This window comes from Arachis stenosperma, unplaced genomic scaffold (assembly GCF_014773155.1).
Source record: "Arachis stenosperma cultivar V10309 unplaced genomic scaffold, arast.V10309.gnm1.PFL2 arast.V10309.gnm1.Scaffold_100025, whole genome shotgun sequence".
In the NCBI taxonomy this organism is placed as follows: domain Eukaryota; kingdom Viridiplantae; phylum Streptophyta; class Magnoliopsida; order Fabales; family Fabaceae; genus Arachis; species Arachis stenosperma.
Window position 1 is genome coordinate 797,826 of NW_026651369.1, and position 21,827 is coordinate 819,652.

The 21,827-nt window shown below is 41.8% G+C and overlaps 1 protein-coding gene and 1 non-coding gene across 2 annotated transcripts; both read left to right on the plus strand.

The window, feature by feature from the left end:
• The first annotated feature begins 3,122 nt into the window (after nt 1-3,122).
• LOC130959931 (small nucleolar RNA R71) lies at nt 3,123-3,230 on the plus strand. The gene has a single exon (XR_009078920.1). It is a non-coding gene; the product is annotated as a small nucleolar RNA R71 (small nucleolar RNA).
• A 12,545-nt stretch (nt 3,231-15,775) lies between these two features.
• LOC130959864 (uncharacterized) lies at nt 15,776-16,153 on the plus strand. Its single transcript, XM_057885327.1, has one exon. It carries the CDS (start codon nt 15,776-15,778, stop codon nt 16,151-16,153), a length of 378 nt encoding a protein of 125 aa, XP_057741310.1.
• The last annotated feature ends 5,674 nt before the right edge of the window (nt 16,154-21,827 follow it).

Here is a 21,827-nt window from a genome sequence, read left to right on the forward strand (position 1 = left end):
ACATGTCTCCTTTTTCATCATTCTTTCAAGAGCCAACAATTTTAACATTCATGAACAACAAATTCAAAAGACATATGCACTGTTTAAGCATACATTCAGAAAACAAAAAGTATTGTCACCACATCAAACTAATTAAGCTAGTTTTAAAGATAAATTCGAAATCCTGTACTTCTTGTTCTTTTGTGATAAAAACAGTTTTCATTTAAGAAAGGTGATGGATTCATAGGACATTCATAACTTTAAGGCATAGACACTAAGACACTAATGATCATAAGACACAAACATAGACAAACATAAGCATGAAAATTTGAAAAACAAGAAAATAAAGAACAAGGAGATTAAAGAACGGGTCCACTTCAGTGATGGCGGCTTGTTCTTCCTCTTGAAGGTCTTATGGAGTGCTTGAGCTCTTTAATGTCTCTTCCTTGTCTTTGTTGCTCCTCTCTCATGATTCTTTGATCTTCTCTAATTTCATGGAGGAGGATGGAATGTTCTTGGTGCTCCACCCTTAGTTGTCCCATGTTGGAACTTAATTCTCCTAGGGAGGTGTTCAGTTGCTCCCAATAGTCTTGTGGAGGAAAGTGCATCCCTTGAGGCATCTCAGGGATCTCATGATGAGAGGGGTCTCTTGTTTGCTCCATCCTTTTCTTAGTGATGGGCTTGAGGTCATGCCTTCTCAGTTGAACCGGCTTTGGATGCCATAAATGGTTATGGAAAAACAAAAAGCAATGCTTTTACCACACCAAACTTAAAAGGTTTGCTCGTCCTCGAGCAAAAGAAGGAAGAATAGAGGAGAAGAAGAAGAAAATGGAGGAGGTTGTGTGGTTCGGCCAAAAGGGGGAAGAAGTAGTGTTTAGGGTGTGAGTGGTGAAGAGAAAGATGGGTTTTGATGGGTGAAGAGTTTTTGGGGAAGAGGTGTTGAGGTGATTGGTGAATGGGTGAAGAAGAAGAGAGAAGGTGGTGGGGTAGGTGGGGATCCTGTGGGGTCCACAGATCCTGAGGTGTCAAGGAAAAGTCATCCCTGCACCAAATGGCATGCAAAATCACGTTTGAGCCAATTCTGGCGTTAAACGCCGGGCTGGTGCCCATTTCTGGCGTTTAACGCCAGGTTCTTGCCCTTTCCTGGCGTTTAACGCCAGTCTGGTGCCCCTTTCTGGCGTTAAACGCCCAGAATGGTGCCAGACTGGGCGTTAAAACGCCCACCTGCTAGCCTTACTAGCGTTTAAAAGCCAGTAGGTTCTTCCTCCAGGGTGTGTTGTTTTTCTTCCTGTTTTTCATTCTGTTTTTGCTTTTTCAATTGATTTTGTGACTTCTTATGATCATCAACCGACAAAAAACATAAAATAATAAAAGAAAATAGATAAAATATAACATTGGGTTGCCTCCCAACAAGCGCTTCTTTAATGTCAGTAGCTTGACAGAGGGCTCTCATGGAGCCTCACAGATACTCAGAGCAATGTTGGAACCTCCCAACACCAAACTTAGAGTTTGAATGTGGGGGTTCAACACCAAACTTAGAGTTTGGTTGTGGCCTCCCAACACCAAACTTAGAGTTTGACTGTGGGGGCTCTGCTTGACTCTGATTTGAGAGAAGCTCTTTATGCTTCCTCTCCATGGTGACAGAGGGATATCCTTGAGCCTTAAACACAAAGGATTCTTCATTCACTTGAATGATCAGTTCACCTCCATCAACATCAATCACAGCCTTTGCTGTGGCTAGGAAGGGTCTGCCAAGGATGATAGATTCATCCATGCACTTCCCAGTCTCTAGGACTATGAAATCAGTAGGGATGTAGTGGTCTTCAATCTTTACCAGAACATCCTCACAAGTCCATGAGCTTGCTTTCTTGAGTTGTCTGCCATCTCTAGTGAGATTTTTGCAGCTTGCACCTCAAAGATCCCTAGCTTCTCCATTACAGAGAGAGGCATGAGGTTTACACTTGACCCTAAGTCACACAGAGCCTTCTTGAAGGTCATGGTGCCTATGGTACAAGGTATGGAAAACTTCCCAGGATCTGTCTCTTTGAGGTAATTTCTGCCTAGACAAGTTATCCAGTTCTTTGGTGAGCAAAGGGGGTTCATCCTCCCAAGTCTCATTTCCAAATAACTTGTCATTTAGCTTCATGATTGCTCCAAGGTATTTAGCAACTTGCTCTTCAGTGACATACTCATCCTCTTCAGAGGAAGAATACTCATCCGAGCTCATGAAAGGCAGAAGTAAGTCCAATGGAATCTCTAGTCTCATTTTGAGCCTCAGATTCCCATGGTTCCTCATTGGGGAACTCAGTGGAGGTCAGTGCACGCCCATTGAGGTCTTCCTCAGTGGCGTTTACTTCCTCTCCTTCCTCTCCAAATTCGGCCATGTTGATGGCCTTGCACTCTCCTTTTGGATTTTCTTCTGTATTGCTTGGAAGAGTGCTAGGAGGGAGTTCAGTAATTTTCTTGCTCAGCTGTCCCACTTGTGCCTCCAAATTCCTAATGGAGGACCTTGTTTCAGTCATGAAACTTTGAGTGGTTTTGATTAGATCAGAGACCATGGTTGCTAAGTCAGAGGGGTTCTGCTTAGAATTCTCTGTCTGTTGCTGAGAAGATGATGGGAAAGGCTTGCCATTGCTAAACCTGTTTCTTCCACCATTGTTGTTGTTGAAACCTTGTTGAGGTCTCTGTTGATCCTTCCATGAGAAATTTGGGTGATTTCTCCATGAAGAATTATAGGTGTTTCCATAGGGTTTTCCTAGGTAATTCACCTCTTCCATTGAAGGGTTCTCAGGATCATAAGCTTCTTCTTCAGATGAAGCATCCTTAGTACTGCTTGGTGCATTTTGCATTCCAGACAGACTTTGAGAAATCAAATTGAGTTGTTGAGTCAATATTTTATTCTGAGCCAATATGGCATTCAGAGTATCAATCTCAAGAACTCCTTTCTTCTGATTAGTCCCTTTGTTCACAGGATTCCTTTCAGAAGTGTACATGAATTGGTTATTTGCAACCATTTCAATTAGCTCTTGAGCCTCTGTAGGCGTCTTCTTCAGATGAAGAGATCCTCCAGCAGAGCTATCCAAGGACATCTTAGATAGTTCAGAGAGACCATCATAGAAAATACCTATGATGTTCCATTCAGAAAGCATGTCAGAAGGACACTTTCTGATCAATTGTTTGTATCTTTCCCAGGCTTCATAGAGGGATTCTCCATCCTTCTGTCTGAAGGTTTGGACTTCCACTCTAAGCTTACTCAATTTTTGAGGTGGAAAGAACTTTGCCAAGAAGGCATTGACTAGCTTTTCCCATGAGTCCAGGCTTTCTTTAGGTTGTGAGTCCAACCATGTCCTAGCTCTGTCTCTTACAGCAAAAGGGAATAGAATAAGTCTATAGACCTCAGGGTCTACCCCATTAGTCTTGACAGTGTCACAGATTTGCAAGAATTCAGCTAAAAACTGATGAGGATCTTCCAATGGAAGTCCATGGAACTTGCAATTCTGTTGCATTAGAGAAATTAATTGAGGCTTAAGCTTAAAGTTGTTTGCTCCAATGGCAGGGATAGAGATGCTTCTCCCACAGAAGTCGGGAGTAGGTGCAGTAAAGTCACCCAGCACCTTCCTTGCATTGTTGGCATTGTTGTTGTTTTCGGCTGCCGTGTCTTCTTCTTCTTTGAAGAATTTGGTTAGGTTCTCTACAGAGAGTTGTGCCTTAGCTTCTCTTAGCTTTCGCTTCAAGGTCCTTTCAGGTTCAGGGTCAGCTTCAACAAGAATGTCTTTTCTTTGTTCCTGCTCATATGAAAGAGAAGAGAACAAGAAAATATGGAATCCTCTATGTCACAGTATAGAGATTCCTTGAGGTGTCAGAGGAAGAAAAATGGAAGACAGAGGTAGAAAATTCGAACTTATCAAAGAAGATGGAGTTCGAATTTGCATTAAGGAATAGTGTTAGTCCATAAATAGAAGGATGTGAGAAGAAGGGAAGTAATTTTCGAAAATTAAGTAAAAGATTTTGAAAACATTTTGAAAAACACTTAATTGATTTTTGAAAATAAGAGTGGAAAAGAAATCAAGTGATTTTTGAAAAAGATTTTGAAATTAGAAATAAAAAGATTTGATTGAAAACTATTTTGAAAAAGATGTGATTAAAAATATTTGATTGAAAAGTTATGGTTTTAAAAAGATATGATTGAAAAGATATGATTTGAAAACAATTTTAAAAAGATTTGATTTTTAAAAATTAATGACTTGCCTAACAAGAAAAGATATGATTCAAACATTAAACCTTTCTCAACAGAAAAGGCAACATACTTAAAATGTTCAATCAAATCATTAATTGTTAGTAAGTATCTTTGAAAAAGGAAAGAAATTGATTTTGAAAACATTTGATTGAAAAGATATGATTTGAAAAAGATTTGATTTTGAAAAACTTTGAAAACTTGAAAAAAATTGATTTTGGAAACAAAATCCTCCCCCTTGTGCCATCCTGGCGTTAAACGCCCAGAATGGTGCACATTCTGGCGTTTAACGCCCAAACTACTACCCTTTTGGGCGTTAAACGCCCAGCCAGGCACCCTGGCTGGCGTTTAAACGCCAGTCTGTCTTCTTCACTGGGCATTTTTGAATGCCCAGCTTTTTCTGTGTGATTCCTCTGCAGTATGTTCTGAATCTTCAATTCTCTGTATTATTGACTTGAAAAGACACAAATTAAAAATATTTTTGGATTTTTAATAATAAGGAATAATCAAAATGCAACTAAAATCAAATAATAATGCATGCAAGACACCAAACTTAGCAGTTTGTATACCATTGACACTAACAAAATGAGAATGCATATAACAAAACACTCAAGTCAATAGAATTCAAAGATCAAAACAAGGAAATCATCAAGAACAACTTGAAGATCAATGAGGACACATGCATGAATGCAATAAGAACAGAAACATGCAATTGATACTAAACTTAAGATGAGACTCTAGACTCAAACAAGAAATATTTTTGGATTTTATGATTTTGTAATTTTTTGTGCTTTTTCGAAAATTAAGTGAAAAGGAAAATAAAGGTATCAAAATTCTTAATGAGAATTCCAGGAATCATGCAATGTTAGTCTAAAGCTTTAGTCTAAAGGATTTAGACATGGCCGGCCAAGCTTCAGCAGGACATTGCATTCAAGAGCTAAATTGATGAGAATCAATCAGCTTTGGTGATGATAAGAACATCACCTTTGAAACACTAGATTTCATTCTTAAGAACTCTGAAGAAAAAATACCTAATCTAAGCAACAAGATGAACTGTCAGTTGTCCATACTCGAACAATCCCCGGCAACGGCGCCAAAAACTTGGTGCACGAAATTGTGATCACTACAACTTCGCACAACTAACCAGCAAGTGCACTGGGTCGTCCAAGTAATAAACCTTACGCGAGTAAGGGTCGATCCCACGGAGATTGTTGGTATGAAGCAAGCTATGGTCACCTTGTAAATCTTAGTCAGGCAGACTCAAATGGGTATAGATGATGAATAAAACATAAAGCTAAAGATAGAGATACTTATGTATATCATTGGTGAGAGCTTCAGATAAGCGTATGAAGATGCTTTCCCTTCCGTCTCTCTGCTTTCTTACTGTCTTCATCCAATCCTTCTTACTCCTTTCCATGGCAAGCTTATGCAAGGGTTTCACCGTTGTCAGTGGCTACCTCCCATCCTCTCAGTGAAAATGTTCCTATGCTCTGTCACAGCATATGGCTAATCAGCTGTCGGTTCTCGGTCAGGCCGGAATAGAATCCATCGATTCTTTTGCGTCTGTCACTAACGCCCCGCCTGCTAAGAGTTTGAAGCACGTCACAGTCATTCAATCATTGAATCCTACTCAGAATACCACAGACAAGGTTAGACCTTCCGGATTCTCTTGAATGCCGCCATCAGTTCTCGCCTATACCACGAAGATTCCGGTTAAAGAATCCAAGAGATAAACACTAGAGCCTTGGTTGCTTGTAGAACAGAAGTGGTTGTCAGTCACTTTGTTCATAAGTGAGAATGATGATGAGCGTCACATAATCATCACATTCATCAAGTTCTTGAGTGCGAATGAATATCTTGGACAAGGAACAAGCGAAATTGAATAGAAGAACAATAGTAATTGCATTAATACTCGAGGTACAGCAGAGCTCCACACCTTAATCTATGGTGTGTAGAAACTCCACCGTTGAAATACATAAGAACAAGGTCTAGGCATGGCCATGAGGCCAGCCTCCCAAAGTGATCAAAAGATCTAAAGAAAAAGGTTCCAAAGATCAGAAGATGAAAATACAATAGTAAAAAGGTCCTATATATAGAGAACTAGTAGCCTAGGGTGTACAGAGATGAGTAAATGACATAAAAATCCACTTCCGGGCCCACTTGGTGTGTGCTTGGGCTGAGCATTTTCGTGTAGAGACTCTTCTTGGAGTTAAACGCCAGCTTTTATGCCAGTTTGGGCGTTTAACTCCCATTTTGGTGCCAGTTCCGGCGTTTAACGCTGGGAATTCTGAAGGTGACTTTGAACGCCGGTTTGGGCCATCAAATCTTGGGCAAAGTATGGACTATCATATATTGCTGGAAATCCCAGGATGTCTACTTTCCAACGCCGTTGAGACTGCGCCAATTGGGCTTCTGTAGCTCCAGAAAATCCACTTCGAGTGCAGGGAGGTCAGAATCCAACAGCATCTGCAGTCCTTTTCAGTCTCTGAATCAGATTTTTGCTCAGGTCCTTCAATTTCAGCCAGAAAATACCTGAAATCACAGAAAAACACACAAACTCATAGTAAAGTCCAGAAAAGTGAATTTTAACTAAAAACAACTAAAAATATACTAAGAACTCAACTAAAACTACCAAAAACATACTAAAAACAATGCCAAAAAGGGTACAAATTATCCGCTCATCAGGAACCAACCAGTGATTAGCCGTGCTGTGACAGAGCGCGTGAGCGTAGTTTTCACTGCGAGGATGGGATGTAGCCTTCGGCCAGTGTGATGCCTCCAGACGATTAGCCATGCGAGTGACAGCGCAGAGGACCATTTTCCAGAGAGGATACAAAGTAGCCATCGTCGAACGGTGAACCCCTATATACAGCTTGCTATGGAAAGGAGTAAGAAGGATTGAGTTGAAGCAATAGGAAAGTAGGCGTTCTTGAGCCATACAGTATCTCCATTCGCTTATCTGAAATTCCCACCAATGAATCTGCATAAGTATTCTATCCCTTTTATTATTTCTATTTTATTATTAATTTTCGAAACTATAAACCAATTTAATCTGCCTAACTGACAAATACAAGGTCACCATAGTTTGCTTCATACCAACAATCTCTGTGGGATCGACCCTTACTCACGTAAGGTTTATTACTTGGACGACCCAGTACACTTGCTGGTTAGTTGAACGGAGTTGTGAATTCAACCGGTGCCATAATAATGATTTCATACAAATACAAAGAATATGGATCACAATTTCATCCACCAATGCATCAAGGTCAGACCAATTAAGGATGGATGGAGCCAAGAGGATCTAATCAACCCTTTAGGCAACAACACCCTCCGAGATATCCTGGACAAAGACCATTCTACAATGCATACCCAGCTGAAAGATACGGTGGACAACCTTGTAACTACCAACAAGCCCCACCCCTTGCATATAGGCCACCCTTTCAACATAACCTCGAACCACCACACTCACAAGCTTCTTTTCACCATTCGCCACCATATGATCCTTCCTTACCCCACTACCAATCCAATCACTCCCAATCACCACCACTTTATTATGTATCATGTCCAAGTCCGGAAACCCGAGAAGCAGAGGTTTGCCTAAAGGAAAGAGTAGATAATCTTCAAACCACCATTCGACAACTGGAGCAAGCAGTAATTCAATGGGTTTCTAGGCGCTCAAATATACAAGGATCAACGACAACTCCATGTGGACAGTCTAATGAAGAGCAGAGCATGAAGGAGATACCAGAAACTCCAGTGGACAAGACAGGAAATGAATTTGTACTAGAACAAGTAGAAGAAGCTGTCATTGTTCAAGAAGAAGAATTGGTTGAAGATCTAGGAGATGCTGAACCTCCATGGGAATCCAGAGCTGAGGATAACTCCGTTAGGGACGTTACAGTTGATGCTAAGGAGGATAGTACACAACCCCCAAGGCAAGTCGCTTATGAAGAATCAAACGGAATAATCCAAGAAGCGAATTCCCTTGATGATGATAGTCACAAGTCTAGCTCTCTTGGTAATGAACTTGCATCCGCAAGTGAATTCTCTGAAATCGAAGAATCTTCACCAAGTGAATGCGAAGATGATGCGGAGGTAAATTTCTCTCAACCTCCAATCTATGACTCAAGTGATGAGGAAGACATAGGAGACTTTGACCAGGACACAGATACATTTGAAGACTCTTGCAATGAAGTGGAGGAATTCACAGAAGAGCACAAGGGAGTAGAACTTACAGAATCACCGGAAACACCCATCCCAAGGCCATTACCACCTAATACAAGCTTCAAGTGGGTACAATCCTTAACCTATAACTTTACTTATTCACTTGAATATGGTTTGCTTGAAACAGATGGCCAGCTTAGAGCTCTTTGCGACTTTAAGAGTAAGAGGGAAATGGCTCGTACTCAGAGTTGGTGCACAAGGTTCAATAAGGTTCCACGCTTCACCTCGAAGTATACGGATTGGTATCATGCTCAATTGCATGGATCACGCAGAACGTTTGGTCACCATGGTGAGATTCTACCTTTTAAACCGCCCGGATGGAAACATATAGATCAAGACGGAGGCGGATTTAAAAGCAAGGCTTGGAATCCTGGAGTTTATTCTGACATTTGTCACCCCGGGAGCCTAACAATCTATTTGAAGCTGCTCAGAAGCTTTACATGCCTAGTTTGGGACCCCCGAGGCTATTGGCATTCCAAGCACTGGTGGAGATTTTTGGACGAGTTTAAACATAAGCCGCCATAACAGGAAGCTCTTCCACTGTCCAACTTAAGGACTTTAACTAAAAGTGCTAGGTGGGAGACAACCCACCATGGTATGGTCGCTTCTTTTTTAGTTTATTTCATATTATTTGTTTTTATTTTTATTTCATTTTTATTTTATTTTTATTGAACCTGGCATCATGCATAGCATTCATATTAATCACTGCATTTTGCATTTTCATGCATAATAAAAAAAACAAAAAAGGGGTGCACGACGCGACCGCATGCCCCATGCGATCGCGTCATATTGCGAAAACACAACCCGCACGACCGCGTCACCCACGCGGCCGCGTGACCTGGACATCGGCGTAAAGATCCAACATCCAGAAAGTTGGGCTGGAATCGTGCGGCCCTTGTGCGTTTTGCACAAATTGGCCCACGCGATCGCGTGCACCATGCGATCGCGTCACTTGCACAATACCAATCCCACACGACCGCGTGAGCGACGCGATCGCGTCGCATGAATTGCACATCACCCCAGAAGGAGACAGAGAGTTGCGCTGAAACGACGCTGGATTCGTGCGTTTAGCACAAATTCCAGCGACGCGATCGCGCGACCCACGCGATCGCGCCATCCCCTCTCTTACCCTCTCACGCGATCGTGCGACCCACGCGATCACGTCATCCCCATTTTTACCCCCACCACGCGACCGCGTGCCTCACGCGGCCGCGTGGATTTCAAAATATAACCCCCCAGGTCACGCGAAACCCTATCTCGCGCCCCACCCCTTCACTCTCAACCCCCTCTCTCTCTCTCTCCAACCCTCAACCACCACCACCCAGCCACCATTACCGCTGCACCAACCACTGCCAGAAACCACCCACCGCCGCCGTCCGACCTTAGCCGTCCCCAGCCGCACCCAACCCCCTCTTCTTTCTTCCTATTTCTTCTTCCTCCCCCTCCTCCACCACTGCTTTCCCCCTCCTCCACCACTGTTTCCCCCCTCCGCGCCGCCGTGCCCTCCACCACCCCGGACTCCGCCCTCACCACCCAGCCGTTTTTCTACCCCGTTCTACTTATTTCGCCTTTCCAGGTTCCGCAACACGCGATCCTTTTTCTCCGTTCGTAGTTTTTTTTATTTTTTCCATTTATGTTCATGTTTAGGATAGCTAGATATGCATGTTGTAGTAGATTTTAGGTTGTTAGGTAGCCTAGGCTGTGGTTAGTGGATCTAGGTCTGTTTATTTGCACTGTTCTTGCTTCTATTTTATCATATTTGAAAATCTGCTGTTGCTGTGATCTTGTTCATATGCTGTATTACTTGTATATTGCTGATCTTTACATTGACTTTTCATGTTTATATTCTTTATATGTACCTGCAGCTTGACTTTTTAATTCATATAAACTGCTTTGATTGCTGTTTATTTTCTGGGATAATCCATTTTTAGCCGGAATGCTGCCCAAATTTTTGTAAAATGTTCATGTTTTGGTTTGGCCATTTAAACTCTGTTGTCCTCTACTTTCACCAAACCATTTCATGAATACCATGGCAGGCTTTCTTATCCTCTTTGATTTCCTGGTTTATAAACTGCATCTGTGATGCTCTGATTCCAATTCTTCTATATATCTCTTTGAATCAGCATCCAATTGTTTTCCTTGTTTGGTTATGAGTTACTTCTATTCTTACCTGTGAATCCTTGTTACGTGGAATATTTTCTTTATGCCACTTACTTTAACCCACTTTTTACTGACTCACTAATTTTAATTTACTGACCTCTTTTTCAAATTCTCACCATACTAACTTTTTCAAATCTCTTTTCTGACTTTTCACTTTCCTCTAACTTTCTAACCATGGCATAATGATAATTTTTCTATTTAACTTGAATTCTGATACATTTTGGATTGTAAATTATTCCTTTCAAACTTTTAAACTGCTATACAATCCTTAATGCACAATTCATAACTCATTTACCTCCTTCCCTTTCTCCTTTGGCGCTTTGAGTTTTCTTTGTTTAATTGCCTATTTGCTTTCCTATTTTTATCCATATTCTGATTTTCTATTTTTCAGGATGTCTACCTCACAGAGAAAAGGAAAAGGCAAGGCTACTGGCAAGCGCAAAAGAGGAGAGTCCTCCCAGTCCATCATTGACTTAATGCATGATTCTTCATGGCGGGAGAAGAACTTTACACAGCAGGAAAAAGCTGACCAGCTACTCCCTGCAAATGATTCCATAAAATTTGCAAACCGGTACTGTGAGCTGAAGTATCCGGCATTTGCAGACTCCAGAAACCTATACCTGGAGAGAACTCTGAAGATTCCAGAAGCACTCCGGCAGTACACCACGGAGCACATCAAGCAAAGAGGCTGGTTCTTTCTGGAGAGAGCACTGACAGAGGTCAATGCATCTTGGGTTCAGAAATTCTACTGCAACTACTACCTTACTACCCTAGATGCAGTGAACCTGAGAGGAAAACAGATTTTGGTCACTGAGGAGGCCATAGAGAACATTCTCCAGCTCCTGGCCAAGTCCGATCAGCCTGATGATTATAAAAAGGCTGAGGAGGACATGCGCCTGATGCGGTTTGATTGGGATGCTTTGAAGGCCCGGATAGCCCTCGACCCGACTGTTCCTTGGGAGATGGGTCAGGATACCACCATGCCCAGAGGGATCAAGAGGGTGTACTTAAATGATGAGGCTCGGTTATGGCATCAGATCTTGAGCAACTATGTGATGCCGAGTACTCATGAGACGGAGATTCTAGCTGCCATGATCACCCTCCTATGGTGTGTGATGGAGGGTAAGGACTTTTATCTACTACGCTTTATCCGGCATTATATGGCCAGGGTCCACGTCCGAGGCACCCTCCTTTTTCCTTATCTGATTACACAGCTAGGCCGTCAAGCTGACGTGCCATGGGAGGATGCCGATGAGAGACCACCAGCGGCGGACTGCAGGAAGATCATTCCTCACAGCAGGAACTTCCTCGCTTTGGGCTACAGACCACCACCCTTTACTGCTACTGATGAGACAGCCCCACCGTCTGCTGGACCCTCTTCATCCACAGCTACCCCTGCTGCCCCTGCTGCCACCACTGCACCTCCACCTGCCTCTGAGCCCGTATACCGCCTCGTGCACCGCCTATTCCGACAGCTTGATCAGATGGAGCGCCGTAACCGGTGCCGGTATGAGAGATTGGAGCGTCGCAGCCAGCGACACTATTCGCATCTGAAGCTAATGATCCGACAGGGTGCTGACATCCCCTCCGAGCCCGACACACTATCAGAGCCATCAGAGGAGGAGGAGGATGAGCACGAGGAGGAGACTCATTCCTAGGCAGAGACCCATCAGCAGGCAGGCACAGAGCAGGCTGCACCACACCGGGAGGTCCCACATCAGATTGAGGCTGCAGATCCGGAGATCCCAATCCAGTCCGCACCTCCTCTACAGCAGCCAGACCCTCCGCCCACCACCACCACAGAGCCTCCAGCTACCATCCCTACCAGTGATGACACCCCTTCACACCCGGCTTGACTGAGCATCAAGGACGATGCTTCACTTTAAGTGTGGGGAGGTCGCCATCTCTGGCGTTTTATTTTGGTGAACCACTACATCTCTTTTTCTTTTATTCTGGATATTTTTCTGTATTTTTCTTTTTATTGTTATTTTCCTCGTACTTATACATTGCTACTTTTATGTATTTCTACTCTATTTTTGCATTTTGCATTTTTAGTTCATATTTTAGCTATTTAGTTTATTTTAGTTATTTAGTTTAGTTTGCAATTCTGACTTATTAGTGGATTAATTAGTATAGTTTACCCTTTTTAGCATAAGATAGCATAGTCTAAATTGAAAAATATAAAAAGGAAGTAAGCTAGGAAATTGAACATAACAGATTTAAATCCATAAACCTTGTATATAGAGCATTACATCATATAGTTAAGTTAACAACATTTCATCAAGGAGGAACATTAGAACTTCAAAGGCTTCCCTAAATATTTTTTATGAGAATAATGGGAATTTTTAACTAAACCTGCATAACATATATGAATGATATATGATGCTTGAGTTAGAGAATACACAGCCTATGAGTCTTGAGCTTAATTGTATGGTTACATTCAAACCATAATTTCATTCCTGTGTGTTTCGCTTCTTTTTTTATTCTGATGTTCTTTACTTTGTTTTAATCTATATGTCCAATTATAGAATATAGAATATAGAATATAGGTACATACCAAAAGAATGATTGAGGCCATTATTTGATATTAACCCACTGGCCCCAAAAATAGCCTACCTTTTACATCACCTTTGTTAGCCCCCTTGAGCCTTTAAAATCTCTTTTATTCTATTTAGCAACACTACTAGCCTTAAGCAGAAAAACAAAATAAAATCCCAAGTTGAATCCTTGGTTAGCTTAAGATAGAAAATTATGAATAGATTAAAGTGTGGGAAACCTATTGGGAACATGGATGATAGAAACAAAAGGTAGAAAAAGTTGAAAGAAATAAAATAACTCAGAAACTTTGGGAAGCATGCTCATGAAAAATCAAAGTTAAATTACCATGTGCAAAAAAAAAGAGAGTTATTTTTCAGTATTTAATAAAGGGGATACAAAAGAATTCCCCAATGCAAAATAAAAGCAATGCACATGGGATAAAAATAAAAATTGAAGCATGAGCATGTAACAATAAGTGGGAAAATATGGGAAAATAGGTAAACAAGTTTTGTTTTACTAAATATGTATGTTAGGTGAGATCTTAGTCTAATTAAGGATTCACTTATTAGCTCACTTAGCCTTATACATATATCCTTACCTTTACCTTAGCCCCATTACAACCTTAATTAAAGACCTCATGATTTTTGGTGTGACTATATTCTATAATTGTTGATTGGTTAGATGAAGAACAAAGTTATAGAAAGTAAGAATAAAAAGAAAAGTAGAGTGAATAAACCCAATAAACACTGAGTGACTAGAAAGTAAACACAAATCCAGTGAGGGTTCAAAAACTCATCAACATATATCTGTGCTTAAATTACTAATTGTTTTGCAAGTTTGTACAATATTTTTCTTTCCCATCTCATTTGCTAAAATGCTTTATTATTTGAGGGTTGGCTATATATATATATGACTCCTTGAGAATGTGAATTAATTTGGCTACATGTAAGCTTTATATATGAGTGGATAAATTGGAATTGCATGACTCATTTAGGTAGATGCATTTAGAATAGGTTGCATTGCATAACATTCCACCACTTTAACCTAACCTTAATCTTCATCTTGGATTTAGCATGAGGACATGCTATTGTTTAAGTGTGGAAAGGTTGATAAATCCATATTTCATGAGTTATTTTGTGCTTAGTTTGAGTGATTTATTCAATCCTTTACCCACTTATTCATATTAATTGCATGGTTTTACTTTCCCTTCCTTATTATGTGATGTATGTGAAAAACATGTTTTCTAAGCTTTAAAATTAATTATTTTAATTACCTTTATTTCCATTCGATGCTGTGATTAGTGTGTTGAGTAGTTTCAGATTTTCTAAGGCAGAATGACTTAAAGGATGGAAAAGGAAACATACAAAAATGGAAGGAAAGTGCGAAACGGAGTTTTGAAGAAACTGGCACCCACGCGATCGCATGGATGACACGATCGCGTGCCAGAAGCAAAGAAGCAGCGACGCGGCCGCATGACTAACGCGACCGCGCGCCTTAAGCAGAATGCATACGACGCAGACGCGTGACTGACGCGACCGCGTGGCAAGGAAAAGCTCCGAATGACGCGACCGCGTGACCCACGCGGATGCGTGACAGAGGCCACGAATAAGAATTTACAGAATACGCCCCAGCGATTTCTGAAGCCCTTTTTGGCCCAGATCCAAGTACAGACAACATAGACTAGAGGTTATAAAATGTGGGAATGCATCCATTCAGAAGGGGGCTCGCATTTTTGTTACTTCCGATGATTTAGATTTAGTTTTGAGAGAGGTTCTCTCCTCTCTCTCTTAGGATTAGGATTTAGGACTTCTCTTAGCTTGTAAAAGTGACTCTCGATCCAGGTTTTTATGTTCCTTTGTTTTTAAGCTTCCCTTTCACTTTATTTATTTATTCCAGCATTTGAGTTAATTATTTACTTTTATAATTTAATTTATGAATTATTCCATGTCACAGATTATTGTTTGAATTAATGATAATTGAGGTATTTTCAGTTTATGATTGCTTGCTTTTATTTACGTTACCATTGCTTCCGATCTGAAGATATTTTATTCCAGCAATTTACTTTTTCCCCCTTTTGGTCTTGGTTAAGAAATCAGTAACTCAACAGTTATCAAACTCAGCGTAAGTGATAATCATTATCTTGCTAATTGAACTGAACTTCAATAATCCCAACTTTTTCTTAGGAAATAAATAGGATTCGAAGGTCAAACTAATTAGTCCATTGACTTACCTTTGCTTCAAAGGTTAACTAAATGGAATTAAGATACAACTTTCATTATTGTTGAGAGGGATAACTAAGTTGGACTTCTAATTTCTCTCACCTTGCCAAAAGTTGCTTTACAGTATTTATTTATTTTAATTGCCATTTATTTTACTTGCCATTTATATTACTTATTCCTCATTCTTGAAACCCCGAATTCACAATCTCCATAGCCAATAATAAGAACATACCTCCTTGCAGTTCCTTGAGAAGACGACCCGAGGTTTGAATACTCGGTTAACAATTTTTAAAGGGGTTTATTACTTGTGACACCCAAAAAGTTTGTATGAAAGAACTTTTGAAGGTTTAGACCACGCAAAAGTTCTCTCATCAACGGCACTACAGATCCCAGCCATCACCTCAGCAACTTCAGAAGCAGAATGTATCTCACCGACACCTCAGATGTAGTTCGTTGCAAAGCCTTTCCAACCACTTTAACAAAAACAGCAATCAAATGGTTCGACAATCTCCCTCCTAGATCCATCTCAAGTTTCGACGACATGGCTAAGAAATTCCTGGCCAGATTCTTCATCCAAAAGGACAAAGCTAAACATGCTCCGAGCTTATTGGGAATCAAGCAAGAAGAACAGGAAAGCATACGTAACTACATGGAAAGATTCAACAAGACATATATGGATATACAGAACTTGCCTGCAGAAGTTGCTATTATGGGCCTCATTAATGGCTTGCGAGAAGGGCCCTTTAGTCAATCTATATCGAAGAAGTACCCCACATCCCTGAACGAGGTGCAGGAATGAGCAAAAAAGTACATCAACATGGAGGAAAACTCCCGATTAGGAGAAACCTCGAAGACCGGGTTCACCCCCCGGGACAAAGACAAAGATTCCAGAAAGAGGGAAGATCAACATGGAGAGAAAATAAAAAATACCACAATTACACCCCTCTCCGGGTGTCTCTTGTGGATATATGCAGAGATGTTTGTAACACGGAAAAAATACCACCAGCTCAACCACTCAAAGGCAAAAAAGGAGGAGGAAATCGGGCTGAATATTGTGAGTACCACCGAATCCGTCGGCACTCCACGAATGAGTGTTTTGACCTAAAAAATGTCATAGAAAAGCTCGTACGAGAAGGAAAGCTAGATCGATACCTGGCCACCCATGATGATGAACAAAGGAAAAGAAGAAGAGCAGAAGACGTCGGACCAACCGCGCAATCATCTCGAACGCTAGAAAGACATGTCCACATGATACACGGCAGATTCACCGGGGGAGGAATCTCCAAATCATCTTGCAAAAGATATCTAAAAGACGTATATCACGTCACAGAAAAGGAGGAAGCACCCGACATCCTAGCGATCACTTTTATTAAGGAAGACGCATCCGGCGTTGCATCAGGGCATGACGATCCCATGGTCATCACTGTTATACTAGCAAACGCAAATCTTCACCGCACGTTGATATACCAGGGGAGCTCTGCTGACATCTTATTCAAAACCGCTTTCGACAAACTCGGCTTGGAAAAAAAGAACTCAGAGCATATCCGGACAGCTTGTTCTGGCTAGGAGATACCCTAGTTCAACTGATGGGATATATCTCGCTCCACACAACTTTCGGAAAAGGAAGTCAGTCAAGAACACTCAAAGTAGATTACATCGTCGTCAACGTAAACTCAGCCTACAATGCTCTAATAGGTCGGACAACGTTAAATCAGCTCGGCGCAATAGTCTCAACTCCACATCTATGCATGAAGTTCCCAACTACAGGAGGAATAGCCACGATAAAGGCAGATCAGAAGATGGTGCGCCGCTGTTACAATGAAAGTCTAAACCTTAGAGGCAGAGGAGAAGAATTCCACACAATTGAGCTCGGCGGAGTTCAGAGGCGGGAGGAGCTCCGCCCACAACCTGAAGGAGAAATAGAGAAAATTCAGATCGGGGACACCCTGGACCAAACAACCAACATCGGCACACTCCTAAAAGGAGACATAAAAGAATCACTCATATAGTTTCTACGAGACAACGCCGACCTCTTTGCGTGGAAGGCCGCAGACATGCCGGGCATAGATCCCAAACTAATGTGCCACAAGTTAGCAGTCTACCCAGGATCTCGGCCGGTACAACAAAGGCGCAGAAAGCTAGGACCAGAACGCTCTCAAGCCGTGGAAGAACAAGTATGAGCTCTGCTGGAGGCAGGTTTCATAAGAGAATTCAAATACCCTCTATGGCTTGCTAATGTCGTTTTGGTAAAAAAGTCAAACAGGAAGTGGAGAATGTGCACTAACTATACCGATCTCAACAAAACTTGCCTGAAAGATCCTTATCCACTCCCAAACATCGACGCTCTGGTAGATGCCTCCTCCGGATATAAATACCTCTCCTTCATGGATGCATACTCAGGATATAACCAGATCCCAATGTACCCACCCGACTAAGAAAAAACCTCATTCTTAACCCCAACAGCAAATTACTGCTACATTGTTATGCCCTTCGGTCTTAAAAACGCGGGAGCCACTTACCAAAGATTAATGAACAAAGTTTTTTCGGATCACATCGGAAAGATCATGGAGGTCTACGTACACGACATGCTAGTAAAGACGCAAAACGAAGATATGTTATTATCCGACCTAACACAAGTATTCAACACCATAAGACAACACGGCATGCGACTCAATCCTGCAAAATGTACCTTCGCAGTAGAAGCTGGTAAATTCTTGGGTTTTATGATCACACAGAGAGGAATCGAGGCAAACCCGGACAAGTGCAGGGCCGTACTCGACATGAAAAGTCCGACTTGTATCAAAGAGGTACAACAACTCAACGGGAGGTTGGCAGCCTTGTCCAGATTCCTGGCTGGATCAGTAATAAGATCTCTCCCCTTCTACGCCACTTTAAGGAAAGGAAAAGGGTTTGAATGGACAGCAGAATACGAGTAAGCATTCCAAGACTTCAAAAAATTCTTGGGACGGCCACCTATACTAAGTCGGCCACAGGAAGGAGAACCACTCATATTATACCTCGCGGTGGGAAATCGGGCAATAGCCTCAGCACTGGTTCGAGAAGACAACAGTGGGCAACAACCCATATACTTTATCAGCAAAGCATTACAAGGATCCAAGCTGAATTACCAGAAAATAGAAAAGTTCGCTTACGCTCTCATAATAACATCTCGACGACTTTGCCTATATTTCCAGTCTCACACCATTAAAGTTCGGACCAACCAGCCCATAAGAGGGATCTTACAGAAAACAGACTTGGCAGGCAGAATCTTGCAATGGGCAGTCGAGTTGTCCGAATTCGACCTTCAATACAAAGCTCAGACGACCATCAAAGCTCAATATCTGGCCGACTTCATTGCGGAATTTACAGACACACCGAAAATCCCTGCAGAATGGAATCTATATGTGGATGGCTCCTCAAATAAAATGGGAAGTGGCGCAGGCGTAATGATTGAAAGCGACCAGGGAACCCAAATCAAACTCTACCTCAAATTTGGGTTCCCTGCCTCAAACAACCAAGCAGAATATGAGGCACTACTAGCTGGTTTGAAGCTGGCTAGGGAGGTTGGAGCTCAAAAACTTATCATCTTCAGCGATTCACAGGTAGTTACTTCACAAATAACAGGAAGCTACTAAGCCAAAGATCCCACTATGAAAAAGTACTTGGAAAAAACCAGGGAACAGTTCGGACAACTCGGAGAGTATGAGATTTCATCATATACCCCAAGAACAAAACGCCCGGGCCGATGCACTCTCAAAACTAGCCAGCACCAAACCAGGTGGCAACAATAGAAGCCTCATACAAGAAATTCTACAGAATCCATCAATCTCAGAAGAAGAAAAGGTCCTAGCCATAACAGGTCACGATCAGGGGTGGATGACTCCCATAATTAACTACCTCAGAACAGAAGCTCTCACCACAGATGAGAAAGAGGCAAAGAGGTTAAAACGAGAAGCACAATACTACACCCTCATAAATAATACTCTATACAAAAGAGGGATTTCGATACCACTGCTAAAATGCGTGCCGACTTCCAACACAAAAGACGTCCTAGATTTAGTGCACAGTGGCATCTGTGGCAATCACTTCGGAGTGCAAGCACTCGCCAAAAAAGTAATTTGAGCAGGATTTTATTGGCCAAATCTACAAAAAGAAGCCACAGAATTTGTAAAGACATGCTCCCCACGTCAGAAGCATGCCAACTTTCACACCGCTCCGCCAGAGGAATTCATCAGCATAACCTCACCTTGGCCATTCGCAAAATGGGGACTCGATCTCCTCGGACCTTTTTCTCAAGGATCAGAACAAGTCAAATTCCTCATAGTAGGAATAGACTACTTCACAAAATGGATCGAGGCAGAACCCCTAGCCAATGCCACAGCTCAAAGAAGTCAGAAATTCCTATATAGAAATATCATCACAAGGTTCGGAGTTCCATACGTCGATCAAAAGCTGTCGCAGAGGTATCCACTAGCAAAGAGACTGCTGCTATAGCTCAGAGCTTATGTGAAATGACTAACTTGCTGAAGCAGATACAGCTAAGTCAACAACAGGCTCAGCAAGTTCAGCCTTCTCCACCACAGCACAACCAGCAGTTGGTTCCACAAAGAGTATGTGGAATCTGTGCAGATTACAATCACTACACTGATGAGTGTCCGCAACTTCAACCGGAAGACCACACTGTAGCAGCCACTCATAACTTCTATGACTGCCCCAATCAAGGGTACAATCAAGGTGGCAGCTATAACCATGGATGGCAGGATAATTCTAACCAAGGTTGGAGGGACAATCATAACAGAGGAGGCAGAGATAACAATGGAAATCAGAGGTGGAATAACAATAACAACTTCAGGCAGCAAAATCAGAATCAGGCCTACAGAGCACCTCATCTAAGACAGCCTCAAGCATCTCAGCAGACCTCTTAGATCACTTATCCCTCTTCATCTCCTAATAATGAGTTACTACAATCTATTGATCGGAGACAACAGGCCATGGAAAACAACTTTACTGCTACTCTGAATGGTCTGACTTCTACTTTGCAAGCTCTTGTCACACAGATTGGATCAATGAACAACTCTAACAACCAGTCCTCAAGCTCTGGTAGACTCCCCTCTCAACCATTACCCAATCCAAAGGGAGGCATTAATGCCATCACCCTAAGGTCTGGAACCACATTGCAAGAGAGGAATCAGGAAGAGCCAAATCCACCTGAACACGCCTCAGCTGAAGAGGTAGTGAAATTAGAAGATATTGAGGAAGAAAATGATCTACAGGACATGGCTGAGGAAAAAGACGCTAAATCACAGGAAGAAGCACCAAAAGGAACAGACACTGTAGAAACCGCCATTCCTATTCCATTTTCACAACTTGCAAGGAAGCCCAGGAAGCAGTTGGAACCTGATCCCAAAATGGTAGAAATATTCAAAAAGGTTGAGGTAACTGTTCTCCTTTTTGATGTTATTCAACAGGTACCTAAATACGCAAAGTTTCTAAAGGATTTATGCATACATAAAGACAAAATTAATGAATTAGAAACTATTCCTTTAGGTAGTTCTATATCTGCTTTAGTGGGACATATACCTGAAAAATGTAGTGACCCAGGTCCATGCATGGTTAACTGTACCATTGGAGGTGTGATATTTTCTGACTGCATGTGTGATTTAGGAGCATGTGTTAGTATAATGCCTTTATCTGTATATGATGTTTTGAGGCTCCTTTCCTTAAAAAGGTCGGCAGCTCGTTTTGTGTTAGCAGATAAAAGTATTATTACAGTGGCTAGAGTTGCTGAAGATGTATTAGTGGGTATTAAAGGTCTCACTTTCCCCATTGATTTTTACATCCTGGAGATGCCCTAAAATGACTCGGAGAAGCCATCATCAATCCTACTCGGAAGACCTTTCTTGAAGACCTCGAAGTTCAAATTAGATGCTTTTGCAGGAACATACTCTTTTGAAATAGACGGCCGAGTAGTAAGCTTCAATCTGAATGGAGTTATGAAGCATCCTCCAGAAGATCATTCTACCTTCCAGTGTGACATCATAGATGAGAATATAGCTGAAGTTCACCAGGAGGAGTTTGAAAAGAAGTACATAGGACAAGGTTCGAGTGTGGGAAATTCTGAGGACAATGAAGGTAATCTACCACTACCACCAGCTCCAGACAATCCAGAGCCTGACCACGAACAGAAGTTAGAATTGAAACCCCTCCCTCCACACCTCAAATATGCTTACTTCGAGGACAAGCAGAAGTTTCCAGTTATTATTGCACGAGACCTCACTTCTCAACAGGAAGAGCAGTTACTTAGTGTGCTGAGGAGGCACAAGAAAGCAATTGGGTGGAGTTTGGCAGACATAGTAGGCATCGACCCTCAAGTTTGTGAGCACAGAATATTTTTAGAAGAAGGAGCAAGACCCGTTCGTTAACCCCAAAGAAGACTGAACTCCACTATCTTAGAGGTTGTCAAGAAGGAAGTG

Excerpts from the sequence above, each read along its gene's own strand:
- LOC130959864 (XM_057885327.1), top strand. The coding sequence starts at position 15,776 with ATGTATCTCACCGACACCTCAGATGTAGTTCGTTGCAAAGCCTTTCCA.